The following is a 14,914-nucleotide window of genomic DNA, read 5'->3' on the forward strand; positions in this document are numbered from 1 at the left end:
ACTAGACTGTAATACAAATCGTTCAAGTTTGTCAACAATAAAACTGACTGAAATGAGAGAAAGACTGAGCGTGAGACTTTGATATTAGATAAAATGAATATTGATAAAGTTTACCTTTATGTACAGAATCTGAATATCGCAAAATATTTTTAAAAATTGCAATAATATCGTATCGTGCGTTAAGTATTGTGATAATATCGTATCGTGGGATGTATGGTGATTCCCACCTCTAGTAATCATGCTTATGTACATCTGGACAATGACACAAACTATTATTATTTAACGGTGTGTCCAGACAGCAGTCAAAGCTGGATTGTACTTGAAGTTCGGTAGTTTAGTGTGCTCACAATTCTGTGACTTAGCATAGCCAGGCTAGCCTTCTCATCAGCTGTTGTTGTTGCTCGTCCCTCAGGTGGAGAAGTACAGAGCGGAGAAAAGGGCTCGCTGGTTTTATCACTCGGGAAGGAGCACACACGGATTTTCACTGAAGAGTAGTGATTAGTGGTGGGCAGATCGATCCAAATATTTTTGGAAATTCGGTATTCTCCCGGAAAAATTGGGAGGGTTGGCATGTATGGTTGTGGCAACATCACTAACCTTGTCAAACACCTCAGAGTAAATCATATCACAGAATATGACGAGCGTATGTTGAGGTGAACTGAAGAGGAGGAGAGGGACAGGTGCTGCTAGGGCGAGACAGACGTCTCTCCCGGAGTCCTTTAGTGCTGTAGGCAGGAAAGGTGTTCAAATAGCGCACAACTTCAGTTTTTTTTATTTCTATATAATGAACTCTGCATTATTAAGTGATAAGAACAAGTAATCTGATGTCCTGTAATCATTATGACGCTATAATTTGAGACTCAATAAATACAATTTTTTGTACAAAGTATCGGTATCGGATCAGTATCATTGATACCACCCTGAATATTACTTGGTATCGGATCAGAAAGGAAATCAGTGGTATCGCACATCACTAACTCATGTGCACCACCTTCGGGAATTGGGAGAAAATCACCTTTGGACAATCGCCCTTCTTTGTTTAAGACTGTATTTGAGCACTGTAAATAAACGCACTGTCTGCTTTGTATCCAGAGCTCTGCACTTGAGTCCATACTTTCCATTAGCCGTGACACTTAAATTCAAATTCAGTTCTGCTCCAGTTAATATAACCCTCGAGGACCTTTTGAGGTCTAATCAGGACATTTTCACACGCATCTTAGTAAATAAGTTACCGTGTTCTGGAGTTGATATAGAAGCCCTCATAACAATTATTGTTATTAGATTGGACAAAATCGAAGATAAATTGAAGCTTATCCATGAAATTCTTGATGTCTGCTGTACATTCATTTGATCCTCGAAAAAGAAATGTGCAAACAAATCATAAAAGGTCGCAAACTATCACGACGTTCATGTCTGTGATAAATGTATGCAGCTTTCTGATGTTTTTGTGTTTTTTCTGTTTAATTTAATTTCCTTTAATTTGTTGATTTACGCTACCGGTGATGTGTGGGCCACCATTCTGGATCTGATCCGGCTTCATGGCTTCAAGACCTTCTGGCTGTGAAGGCTGCCTCATGGGTCCGTGCTCAGAATGGTAGAAACCATGATAATAGCTGATAAAGTGTGTTTATTTTAACAGTGTGCCATGGCTACGATCAGCTGTTTTTCCACATGCTTTCTTGTAATAACTGTGTTTTTAGCACTGTGTGTGACAGAGTGTGTTGAAGCTGGAAAAGTCCTGTTGGGTTACAGCATCAAAAGAGAAACTCTGAGGGTTTGGTTTACTGACTTCATACTAGGGCTGGGCGATATGGCCTGAAATCCATATCGTGATATAATTTGAAGCACATGCGGTAACGATATATCGCGATATATTATTTCCTTCTGTATAACTATTTTCCACACTATAAGGCACACTTAAAATCCTTTAATTTTCTCAAAAATCGAGTGTGCCTTATGTATGAATTCTGGTTGTGCTTACTGACCTCGACCGATTTGGGCGTGCAGAAATCCGTTAAAAGATGTTTTGATGGATTGTCAGAGCATTACGGCTGCCGTAGTGAGGAGCTTCGCGGAGTAATTGGGTCCAAAACTCCTTCCGCTTCAGGTCCCAAAGTCAAACGAACACTGAGAGTTAAAAACAGTCTAAATTCTTTCATCTTTAATAAAATCATCAGTGTTGTTGCTTTACCAGGTGTAATAATTAAGATTAACAACCAGGCATCCATGAAAACAGAAGTTATTAAATTTAACGGAGTTAGAAGTTAACAGGAAGTTAGCTCGCTAGTTTCCTCCTAAACACGACACCATGTTCTGACTGAGAGATTTTTGAAACTAATTAAAACGTACAGCTTTGCTACCACTCCCGACATAAATTAAGACAGAAACTAAACAGCAGTGGCATTTGCAGGGTTACTGAAGTTGGACTACCTGGTAATGTTGTGCTACGTGATTGCTAGCAACACAGCTATGTTAGCATAACATTAGCACTGTGAAGCTGGAGGATGAACGCCAACTTTTTTTCCACTCGATAAAAGTTAACGTGAGGGATTCTGGTGGTTAGAGACAAATGCAATCGCATAGCAGGATGCTATACACGGGCCAAATTTCAGTCAGGAGAACAACTGAGATTATTCCTCCAATATCCAAGGTAGTTATTAATGTACTGCAACAATATGGGAATAGAACAGCTACGAGAAAATTCAACATTAATGAATCAATGTTACGGAAGTGAAGCGGAGTTTTTGGATTTCCCCATATTTCAAAATCATCTCTTTGCTATGACTATCGCCCGGCATAATTTGCAGATGATAATGGCTGTAGCCGCTGTGAGGTTTTCGACCAAAACAGGCGCCGCTTGATGACGTCATCAACATGCGCTATCGTGATAGAGCAAAATCTCTATCGTTGGCCAAATTTATATCGTCTATTGTATATCGTTTATATCGCCCACAACTACTTCATACTGCTTTGAATTTAGTGTTGTGCCATAATATCCATCCTAATTTAATTTTCTTTAATTTCATGTTTTTGATTTCTGATTTTTGTGTTTATTGTAAACTGGAATTTGGTATTTGAAACAAATTAGGGGTTTTCATGCAGTACATAAAAAACTTCGTGCAAAACACAGTGACTTTTTCTAACACCGCACTGTGTTGCTGTTATGTGGCTGTTGCTTCCTCTCTGCTCACTGACTTTAATTGATATTAACTGCGCTGAGCAGCAGCTGGTAGATGCACTTGTTTGCTTCGGCTGGCTGCTGAAGCCTCACCCACCTGACTGTCCCTGCCCTCAGCGCTGTGTTTTTTTCCACAGCTGTCTGCGGAGCACAAGTGGACATCTCTGTCTTCGGCTGGACCTTTTACTGCGACTGTTTTAGAAACGAGCGCGTTTACGTCACAAACAGCAGGAGGAAAGTATTTACTGGACCAACGTCAGTGTTTTAAGAGGTAGGAATTTATTCCATGTGTTTTATGAAGGTTAAGATGACGCATCAGAATCTTTGATCGAAATTAGCCTTCTTCATAGATCGTAGTGTCTCCACATGGTGGGTCTTTTCCATTTTATTCCCCGTCAGAGTAATATCTGAAAAAAAAAAAGATAACAAAAATATCTTTCAAAGTTTTTTTCAAATTATAATATTTCCATTTATATCTTTAAGGATGATTGATTTTCTTTTCTTTTGTTTTTATTCTGATATTTTGAAAATGACCTCAGGTTAAGTCTTTCAGATATATCTTAATCACTTTATGTTGTATTCAGGCTGGCTATATTTTAATGAAAGTTACATGTCAGTATAACGATCATGTTCAAATTAAATCTCAGATTTAGCTGTGAATAGGTACAAAGATGGTGTCCTGTGGTCTACGCAGTGTCCAGATGGAACCAGGTAAAACATCACTTAATAAATACAATTTCAAAGCAGATGGGGGGGGGGGGGGGGCTGTAGCTCAGGAGGTAGAGCAGGTTACTTACCAATTTGGAGGTTCGACCCCCGTCTGTTCCAGTCTGCATGCCAAATATCCTTGGGCCATGTACCAACCCCAAGTTGCTTTCTGATGCATCTATTGGCGCATGATTGCCTGTGCACTTCCATAGAAAGAGTATAGAAAAAAGTGCTTGTGCAAATGGGTGAATGAGACAAGTTGTGTAAAGTGCTTTGAGATAGAGTAGAAAAGTGCTGTATAAGAACCAGTCCATTTAACTGGTTTGACCAAGTTAAGATGTGTTGTAAATTTGGATGTTTCATTCTGTTTGACTGTCAGTTCCTCTGAAGAGCACTGAGGTGGCGCTAGAGGTGAGGGACCATGTGGCTACAGTGGTCTCCACTCTGAACTATGAGAACAAGGAGGACAAACCATTAGAGGCTGTTTTTGTCTTCCCTCTGCCTGGAGATGCTGCTGTCTGTCATTTCAGTGCTCAGATTGGACAGACACAGATTGTAGCTGAGGTGATGGAGAAACAGAAGGTGAGCTGGACAGTAAATATAACCTGATTATAAGTGAGCTTCAAAATAAACACAGTGAATGTCACTGACATGTGTCACCTGTGCTTCAGGCTCGTGAATTGTATGATGATGCTCTGAGCTCCGGTAAGCAGGTCTGCCTATTGGCGGAGAGTGATGAGAGTCCAGATATATTCTCTCTGTGTGTGGGCAGTCTGCCTCCAGGAGAGAGCGCCTCCATCAGGTTGGAGTACGTCACTGAGCTGGCTGTGCAGGCTGATGATGGTCTGAGGTTCTGTCTGCCTGCTGTGCTCAACCCTCGATACCAACCTCAGGGTAGGACAACTGTAGCTTTTCTTTTGATCCTGCTTGCCTTTTGTGTTGTTCTCTGTCAAGATAACCTTTGTTGCCACTGATTTTCAGTCCACCTCTTGTGTAAACTCGTATGCCTCGAACCCTTTTTCCCTTTTATAAGAATGGCTTCTTGATAGCCACCCTCCTTTTGAGAGCGTTTCTGATGAAGCTTCAATGAACAGTAAATGGATCAACTAAAGACCCAGATCCATCCCTCGGGTCCTGTTAGCTGTTCACTGGATCTTTTTTCCTATTTCTTAAGGACATGACTTTCAAATCATTATGTGCTGTAGATAGTTTGTTAGGCCTGGCACTTCTTCACCTGTCTGGTTTGCACAATGTTTTAAGGACACACTGCACAGCTTATCCAGATATGTCAAGTTTTTATCTAATAGCACTTTGGCAATCATCTTATTGGTGCCAAAATATTATTTTATAAATGTCAAAGTGTGTTATTTTTTGACTTTTTTTTTTTGTTTCAGCTAAAGAAATGGGAACAACTGATGTGTACTTGCAACAGGCTGCCTAAAGATACAGTTTAAAATTGTGTCCACTTTGCTAAGTTGTCTGTTATGTGTAGACACAACACTGGTTCCTCCCTTGAGTTGGGTGCTCATGAAAAAGGCACCTAACATAATATGTACACAAGCTTTTATTACTGCACCTTGTCATACCTGGGTTTACGTCCCCCTTATGTAAATGTGTATATGAGGGGGATTTACAGGGAACATTAAAAGTCAACATCCAAATATATGGCCCTGCAGATGATACTTAGCTTTATCTATTGTTGAAGCCAGATGGCAAACAACAATTGAACTAAATTATGCTGAAAAACTAGTTCATGCATTTATTACTGCAGCGAGAGTACTGACTTGGCCTAGAAAACGAGAGCATATTTATCCCATACTGGCTTCTCCTAATTGGTTCACCGTCAAATCCAGAATTAAATTTATAATTCTTTTACTCTCATGTGACTTTTGTTTCACTTTGATTTGGTACTATACAAATAAAACTGAAGTGAAATGTATTAAAATCAACTAACAATAGAAAGAAAACCAGAACACGAGGTTCAATTAATCTTTCTGTGAATCTAGAAGTTGATACTGTAACAAAAGATTTACTTCTAATCAGTCTGATACTGTGTACAGGTAGTGAAGGTGCAGGTTTCCAGGTAACTTCTGTTCCAGCCTCTCTGGAGCCCTACAGTCTGTCTTTTTCTGCCCGAGTGTCCTCTCCTCGTCCAATCTCTAAAGTAGAGTCCAACTGCTCCCTGGAGATGTTGAACTGCTGATTTATTACAAAGACGCCCACCAGCCCACTGCTGTGGTGGAGGCAGGACAGACCTCTGCTGAGCCGGGTGAGTGAAAGTTTTTAGTTTGCAAATACACATTTCATTATCCTTACTTTTTAACAAACAGTTTATGTGTTGGAATAAAAAGTAAAAAGCAAATTTATGTAATTTTTTTTTTTTTCTGTCTCTCATTTTCAGGCTCTCTGATGGGTGATCCAGTGGTGATGGTGAGTCTGTACCCTGAGTTCCCCCAGTCTGTGATGTCTTCAATGGCTCCATGTGGAGAGTTTGTGTTCTTAATGGATCGATCTGGAAGTATGGAATTTAGGAACCACGGATTTCCTCGCCAGACTCGCATCCACAGTGCAAAGGTATTCATAATAAGTTTACTATGAAATCTTTAATTTCATGATGTGCCTCTCACACAGTGGCCTCACCATCTTTTTCCTCTTCCCTTAAGGATACTCTACTGCTCCTGTTGAAGAGCTTACCAATGGGCTGCTATTTCAACATTTACAGTTTTGGGTCCAAATATGAACACATCTTCCCGTGAGTCTCTGCCTCACATCAGTCAGCCCAACAAAAGTCTGTTTTTGATATGAAGTACATGTACTTGTGTATTGGTGTTTGTGTAATGACAGTAAGAGTGTGGAGTACAGCCAGAAGACCATGGAGGAGGCTCTGAAGAAAGTAAAGAAGATGAAGGCTAATCTTAGAGGAACAAAGATCCTGAAGCCCCTCAAATATATTTACAGCCAGCCCTGCATTCCCAATCAGCCTAGACAGGTAACGCAGACATATACACTGACTATTAATGCACTTTTTTTAAACGCCCAGCTTGAACAGTTATACAAAGTTAGTGTAGTGTCCAGGAAACAGTTCTGCTCTTTTGTTTGCTTGTTTATTGTGTATTACCATGAAAGTATTTTTGTTTTTGAAACCTAACTCAGCTCTCAGAACTAGTTGTGTGTTTCTGGGTCTGATGTTATGTCCTTATGTGCCAACTCTTCTCTCCAGCTGTTTGTCTTTACTGATGGAGAGGTGAGAAACACCAAAGAAGTGATCGATCTGGTGAAGAAGAATTCAGATTCTCACAGGTGAAACTACAAAAAAACTGTTATATCTGCACAATTACCAGAATGTCCAACATGTCCTCTGTGTACACAACAAAAACTGTTGTATTGCAGGTGTTTCTCTTTTGGGATTGGGGAAGGGGCCAGCTCTGCTCTCATCAATGGGATGGCCAAGGAAGGAAGAGGTCACGCTCAGTTTATCACAGGGGCTGACAGGATGCAACCAAAAGTAAGACAATAAGTCATAATAATTGTCATCATGAAAAGACAACATGATTTTATTATTAGGACAGAATGATTTAAAAAAAAACCATAAATGTATATTTTTTCTAATTCTTGTTGTTTTCAGGTGATGCAGTCGCTGCGATTTGCTCTGCAGCCAGCTGTGGTTGACATCTCAGTCACATGGGATTTACCAAAGGAAGTGTCTGTCACTGTCCTCTCTCCACCAATCACAACACTTTTCCAGGGTCAGAGGTCACTGATTTATGCCCAGCTCACTGGACAGGTAGGAGCAGCAGCCTCTCATGTTGTTGTTTAGGTATTTGATGACAGTAATTAACGTGACTTCTAACACTGTAATTCTGTGTCAGAGCTCAGAGGCAGCAGAGGGCTGTGTGACGCTGAAGTACAGCCTGGCAGGTCATCGCTCTGAGAACCAGCTGCACTTCAGTCTCAGACCTGCAGAGGACGCTGGGTAAAACAGTTTAACACAAACAACACTTCTGTTTTGAATTGTGAGTTTCCACGTGTTGAATTTAAAACAGTATTTTCAGAAACGTAACTCTACTTACTGGAAAACAGTTAATAATACCCAAATCTAATGCTGTATGTTTAGTTCTAAACATGTTTCACTTTTTCCCAATGATCATTTCTCGGATTAGGGGTATCATAACATCATTACTGATCAGAAACATATTAGACATGACAGAGTATTCTCAGTCTGCAGTTTGTGTGAAATCAAGGAGACATTGTTTGAATTCAAGTCCAAACACTTTTGTGCAATAATCTGACACTTTTACTATAAAATACACTAAGAACAGACAGATTGACACACACAGGAACATCACCAACAACAACTAATTTGTGTCCTCAGAGCCTGCTTTTGTAAAGAATGGCAGACTTGTCTGTACATTGCACACTGTCATAGTGTTTGTTTAGAGAAGAAAACAAAGCCTGTTTGACTTTTAGAGGCAAATCCATCAGCAGCAGAAAGGAATCAAGATCCTGTCAGGACTCCTTCAGCCTGATAACTGGGGTTAAGTAAAGACAGCATGTCTGTCTGGACTAAAGGTCACCATCCTCTGTCAGTGTGTGCGATAGAAACAAAGTATAGCACGATAAATCTTGAAAATATAGTCACTGGCAATACTGCATAATTTTTTTTAAAATAAAGCATTTTTGGAGTTTAGTAGGAAGAAACACAGAGGTTTTACAGTAAGTTAAATGCACTGTTGTCTATGTTTACCAGATTCTCGTTAAAAATCTTTAGATTTCTATTTGGTTTCTTAACAATGTCTCCATGAAGCCCTGTGACACAAATCAATTAGTTAAAGTACAGTCATGTCTTAAAGACATCAAGGCCTGGATGACCTCGAATTTCTTGCTTCTAATTTCAGGCGAAAGCGAGTTTTTGTGCTCGACCCTAAAAATGTTAGAAACACAGAGTCCAGATACTTAACTCCCTCTGCATCCTTGTCTTTCCCCTCACTCCCAACCAGTTGCAGCAGATAGTTGCCCTCCCTGAACCTGGTTCTGCTGGAGGTTTCTTCTCTTTTAAACAGAGTCGTTCCCTCCCAGTGTTGCCAAGTGCGTGCTCATAGGGAACATCTGGTTGTTGTGTTTTTCTTCTCTAATATTATAGGGTCTTTATCTTAATATGCAAAGTGACTTAAAGCAATCACAGTTGTGAAGTAGTGGAATATAAATAAAATTCAAATTGGCTAATTGCAAATGATAAATGATCATTTATACAGTCTATCAAAGTGATTATGGGGGATTTCTGCTAAGCTGCAGCCTCTCTTCACTATAACTCCTGTTAAAACTATTTTAGGATCATGTTCTTTTACCAAAACAAATACCACAACATTGAAGTCTAGGGAGCCAGCTTCAGTGTTAATTTAAGCACAGCTCAGTAATTTCTTAAGCTGATGCGTAGTTTTTGTTTTTACTACCGAAGTTGCTAGCTGCTTGTTAAACAGTAACTTCAAACTGTCAGTAAAACCAAGTCCAGCTCAGTTAACTCATGGGTCATTCAATTTGTAATCAACACGGGTCTTCTGCTCAACCATCCATCATTTTCATAAAAAATGTTATGATACAAAGTGTGGGCACATATGATGAGTGCTGTGAAATTTTAGGTTCATAATAAATACTACTCAAAATAAGTTCCTTTGAAAAATGCTCTGTCAACCCACTTTCAGGCATGTTATTTTTTTTACGCACTGAAATCTGATGCCATCTCAAAAACCAAGAAAACTCCCTGAAGTTTTCAGACATCAAAATGAATGAGGCTCTATAATTTTGGAAAAATGATGCTCTTTCATTTTATTTTCAACCTGGACTAAGCAAAGTTGTACTACTAAGACAAAAATATCAGTAGATTTTCCTGTCCAACAAGAATATGTGCATATTTTTCATTTGGGAGACTTGAGGGACTCCATTTCAAATCATCAGAGCTGCGGTTGCAGGGTGGTTGGTGCCTGTTGTGGTGGTAACCACTAAACCATCCCGCCTAAAGATTATGGCCACCCGTTTGGCGACTCAGGAGGGGAAAGAGGTGATCTACCTGCACTGTGCATAGTGAGGGTGGAGTGCTGCTGACTTCGAATGAGAACACTGTCGGGTGGTGGAAGGAATGCTTCAAGGACCTCCTTAATCCCACTGGCATGTCTTCCATGGAGGAAGCAGCGTCTGGAGACGAGAGGCAACTCGTCTATCTCGCGGGTGAGGTCACTGTGGCAGTTAAACAACTCCTTGGTGGCAGGGCCCCTAGGGAAGTTCCTGAAGGCTCTGGATGTTGTAAGGTTATCTTGGTTGACACGCTTCTACAATGTTGCGCGGCGATCAGGGGCGGTACCTCTGGATTGGGAGACTGGGGTTCCCATTTTTAAGAAGGGGGACCGGAGGATGTGTTCCAACTATAAGGGTATCACACTCCTCAGCCTCCCTGGGAAAGTCTATGCCAGGGTGCTGGAAAGGAGAATCCATCCGTTAGTTGAACCTCAGATACTGGACGAACAATGCAGTTTTCATCCTGGTTGTGGACCACTGGACCAGCTCTTTACCCTCATGAAGATGAAGCTACTTTAAGAAAACCCTCAGAGTCCCAGAGCTTCTTTCACGCTGCAACCCAGCAGGACATTTCCAGCATCCACACACTCTGACACACACAGCCAGACGCCTCCTGCAGGGAGACTAACTGCAGCAAAGGGTCTCTGGGTGGCTGCTCAGGCACAGCAGCTGGAAAATCTAAGATGGAATAAAAACAAAACCTGATTATGGTGCTAGATGACAAACAGAACTCTACATGATAACCCAGTGCATAAAACACCGCACTGTAAACTATGCAACAGATAAATATTATGTTTTTCACTTGAAATTTACATCTTAAAAATGTAATCATTACATAAGAGCTCCACATCAAACGCACAGGACACTCCGAGGGACACGGTCGAATGCCGAGGCCAAAAAACACATGTAGACTGGTTGGGCAAACTCCCATGCACCCTCCAGTATCTTCATGAGGGTAAAGAGCTGGTCCAGTGGTCCACAACCAGGATGAAAACTGCATTGTTCGTCCAGTATCTGAGGTTCAACTAACGGATGGATTCTCCTTTCCAGCACCCTGGCATAGACTTTCCCAGGGAGGCTGAGGAGTGTGATACCCTTATAGTTGGAACACATCCTCCGGTCCCCCTTCTTAAAAATGGGAACCCCAGTCTCCCAATCCAGAGGTACCGCCCCTGATCGCCGCACAACATTGTAGAAGCGTGTCAACCAAGATAACCTTACAACATCCAGAGCCTTCAGGAACTTCCCTAGGGGCCCTGCCACCAAGGAGTTGTTTAACTGCCACAGTGACCTCACCCGCGAGATAGACGAGTTGCCTCTCGTCTCCAGACGCTGCTTCCTCCATGGAAGACATGCCAGTGGGATTAAGGAGGTCCTTGAAGCATTCCTTCCACCACCCGACAGTGTTCTCATTCGAAGTCAGCAGCACTCCACCCTCACTATGCACAGTGCAGGTAGATCACCTCTTTCCCCTCCTGAGTCGCCAAACGGGTGGCCATAATCTTTAGGCGGGATGGTTTAGTGGTTACCACCACAACAGGCACCAACCACCCTGCAACCGCAGCTCTGATGATTTGAAATGGAGTCCCTCAAGTCTCCCAAATGAAAAATATGCACATATTCTTGTTGGACAGGAAAATCTACTGATATTTTTGTTTTAGTAGTACAACTTTGCTTAGTCCAGGTTGAAAATAAAATGAAAGAGCATCATTTTTCCAAAATTATAGAGCCTCATTCATTTTGATGTCTGAAAACTTCAGGGAGTTTTCTTGGTTTTTGAGATGGCATCAGATTTCAGTGCGTAAAAAAAATAACATGCCTGAAAGTGGGTTGACAGAGCATTTTTCAAAGGAACTTATTTTGAGTAGTATTTATTATGAACCTAAAATTTCACAGCACTCATCATATGTGCCCACACTTTGTATCATAACATTTTTTATGAAAATGATGGATGGTTGAGCAGAAGACCCGTGTTGATTACAAATTGAATGACCCATGAGTTAACTGAGCTGGACTTGGTTTTACTGACAGTTTGAAGTTACTGTTTAACAAGCAGCTAGCAACTTCGGTAGTAAAAACAAAAACTACGCATCAGCTTAAGAAATTACTGAGCTGTGCTTAAGTTAACACTGAAGCTGGCTCCCTAGACTTCAATGTTGTGGTATTTGTTTTGGTAAAAGAACATGATCCTAAAATAGTTTTAACAAGAGTTATAGTGAAGAGAGGCTGCAGCTTAGCAGAAATCCCCCATAATCACTTTGATAGATTGTATAAATGATCATTTATCATTTGCAATTAGCCAATTTGAATTTTATTTATATTCCACTACTTCACAACTGTGATTGCTTTAAGTCACTTTGCATATTAAGATAAAGACCCTATAATATTAGAGAAGAAAAACACAACAACCAGATGTTCCCTATGAGCACGCACTTGGCAACACTTGGAGGGAACGACTCTGTTTAAAAGAGAAGAAACCTCCAGCAGAACCAGGTTCAGGGAGGGCAACTATCTGCTGCAACTGGTTGGGAGTGAGGGGAAAGACAAGGATGCAGAGGGAGTCAAGTATCTGGACTCTGTGTTTCTAACATTTTTAGGGTCGAGCACAAAAACTCGCTTTCGCCTGAAATTAGAAGCAAGAAATTCGAGGTCATCCAGGCCTTGATGTCTTTAAGACATGACTGTACTTTAACTAATTGATTTGTGTCACAGGGCTTCATGGAGACATTGTTAAGAAACCAAATAGAAATCTAAAGATTTTTAACGAGAATCTGGTAAACATAGACAACAGTGCATTTAACTTACTGTAAAACCTCTGTGTTTCTTCCTACTAAACTCCAAAAATGCTTTATTTAAAAAAAATTATGCAGTATTGCCAGTGACTATATTTTCAAGATTTATCGTGCTATACTTTGTTTCTATCGCACACACTGACAGAGGATGGTGACCTTTAGTCCAGACAGACACTCTGTCTTTACTTAACCCCAGTTATCAGGCTGAAGGAGTCCTGACAGGATCTCGATTCCTTTCTGCTGCTGATGGATTTGCCTCTAAAAGTCAAACAGGCTTTGTTTTCTTCTCTAAACAAACACTATGACAGTGTGCAATGTACAGACAAGTCTGCCATTCTTTACAAAAGCAGGCTCTGAGGACACAAATTAGTTGTTGTTGGTGATGTTCCTGTGTGTGTCAATCTGTCTGTTCTTAGTGTATTTTATAGTAAAAGTGTCAGATTATTGCACAAAAGTGTTTGGACTTGAATTCAAACAATGTCTCCTTGATTTCACACAAACTGCAGACTGAGAATACTCTGTCATGTCTAATATGTTTGTGATCAGTAATGATGTTATGATACCCCTAATCCGAGAAATGATCATTGGGAAAAAGTGAAACATGTTTAGAACTAAACATACAGCATTAGGTTTGGGTATTATTAACTGTTTTCCAGTAAGTAGAGTTACGTTTCTGAAAATACTGTTTTAAATTCAACACGTGGAAACTCACAATTCAAAACAGAAGTGTTGTTTGTGTTAAACTGTTTTACCCAGCGTCCTCTGCAGGTCTGAGACTGAAGTGCAGCTGGTTCTCAGAGCGATGACCTGCCAGGCTGTACTTCAGCGTCACACAGCCCTCTGCTGCCTCTGAGCTCTGACACAGAATTACAGTGTTAGAAGTCACGTTAATTACTGTCATCAAATACCTAAACAACAACATGAGAGGCTGCTGCTCCTACCTGTCCAGTGAGCTGGGCATAAATCAGTGACCTCTGACCCTGGAAAAGTGTTGTGATTGGTGGAGAGAGGACAGTGACAGACACTTCCTTTGGTAAATCCCATGTGACTGAGATGTCAACCACAGCTGGCTGCAGAGCAAATCGCAGCGACTGCATCACCTGAAAACAACAAGAATTAGAAAAAATATACATTTATGGGTTTTTTTAATCATTCTGTCCTAATAATAAAATCATGTTGTCTTTTCATGATGACAATTATTATGACTTATTGTCTTACTTTTGGTTGCATCCTGTCAGCCCCTGTGATAAACTGAGCGTGACCTCCTCCTTCCTTGGCCATCCCATTGATGAGAGCAGAGCTGGCCCCTTCCCCAATCCCAAAAGAGAAACATCTGCAATACAACAGTTTTTGTTGTGTACACAGAGGACATGTTGGACATTCTGGTAATTGTGCAGATATAACAGTTTTTTTGTAGTTTCACCTGTGAGAATCTGAATTCTTCTTCACCAGATCGATCACTTCTTTGGTGTTTCTCACCTCTCCATCAGTAAAGACAAACAGCTGGAGAGGAGAGTTGGCACATAAGGACATAACATCAGACCCAGAAAGTTCTGAGAGCTGAGTTAGGTTTCAAAAACAAAAATACTTTCATGGTAATACACAATAAACAAGCAAACAAAAGAGCAGAACTGTTTCCTGGACACTACACTAACTTTGTATAACTGTTCAAGCTGGGCGTTTAAAAAAAGTGCATTAATAGTCAGTGTATATGTCTGCGTTACCTGTCTAGGCTGATTGGGAATGCAGGGCTGGCTGTAAATATATTTGAGGGGCTTCAGGATCTTTGTTCCTCTAAGATTAGCCTTCATCTTCTTTACTTTCTTCAGAGCCTCCTCCATGGTCTTCTGGCTGTACTCCACACTCTTACTGTCGTTACTGTGGTGTAATTGCATTGTACAGTAGATGTTAATGCACCCGGTCAGTGTAGTTAGGCTGATGGCAGCTAGAGGGCGAGACCGGTGTGTGTTTTGTATAGAATGTTATGTTATGCGGCAGCAGAGCAAGAACAGAAAAATAAAGCGTGGTTATGAATCGTACAGTGGACCCGCGTATAATTGAATAACACGACATGGTGTCAGAAGTCCTGTACTGATCCATACAACCTCGACTGAACGAACCTGTGTCTGGCGGACCTCGCGGGAAAAAAACGGGGGGAAAATATGGC

The 14,914-nt window shown here is 40.9% G+C and overlaps 1 protein-coding gene across 1 annotated transcript; it reads left to right on the forward strand.

The window, feature by feature from the left end:
* Nucleotides 1–4,268: 4,268 nt before the first annotated feature.
* Nucleotides 4,269–7,993, forward strand: LOC146504331 (von Willebrand factor A domain-containing protein 5A-like). Its single transcript, XM_085130319.1, has 10 exons — nt 4,269–4,468; nt 4,558–4,780; nt 5,947–6,155; nt 6,288–6,460; nt 6,550–6,638; nt 6,731–6,875; nt 7,107–7,186; nt 7,277–7,391; nt 7,512–7,670; nt 7,756–7,993. The coding sequence occupies exons 4-10, from the start codon at nt 6,296–6,298 to the stop codon at nt 7,861–7,863; spliced, it is 861 nt and encodes a 286-aa protein (XP_084986445.1). The 5' UTR covers nt 4,269–4,468; nt 4,558–4,780; nt 5,947–6,155; nt 6,288–6,295; the 3' UTR covers nt 7,864–7,993.
* The last annotated feature ends 6,921 nt before the right edge of the window (nt 7,994–14,914 follow it).

Source organism: Neolamprologus multifasciatus, chromosome 14, assembly GCF_963576455.1.
Source record: "Neolamprologus multifasciatus chromosome 14, fNeoMul1.2, whole genome shotgun sequence".
Classification (NCBI taxonomy): Eukaryota; Metazoa; Chordata; class Actinopteri; order Cichliformes; family Cichlidae; genus Neolamprologus; species Neolamprologus multifasciatus.

Excerpts from the sequence above, each read along its gene's own strand:
- LOC146504331 (XM_085130319.1), top strand. The coding sequence starts at position 6,296 with ATGGGTGATCCAGTGGTGATGGTGAGTCTGTACCCTGAGTTCCCCCAG. Across the intron at positions 6,461-6,549 it reads CTCGCATCCACAGTGCAAAG|GATACTCTACTGCTCCTGTT; the intron begins GTATTCATAATA and ends TCTTCCCTTAAG. Across the intron at positions 6,876-7,106 it reads TTCCCAATCAGCCTAGACAG|CTGTTTGTCTTTACTGATGG; the intron begins GTAACGCAGACA and ends TCTTCTCTCCAG.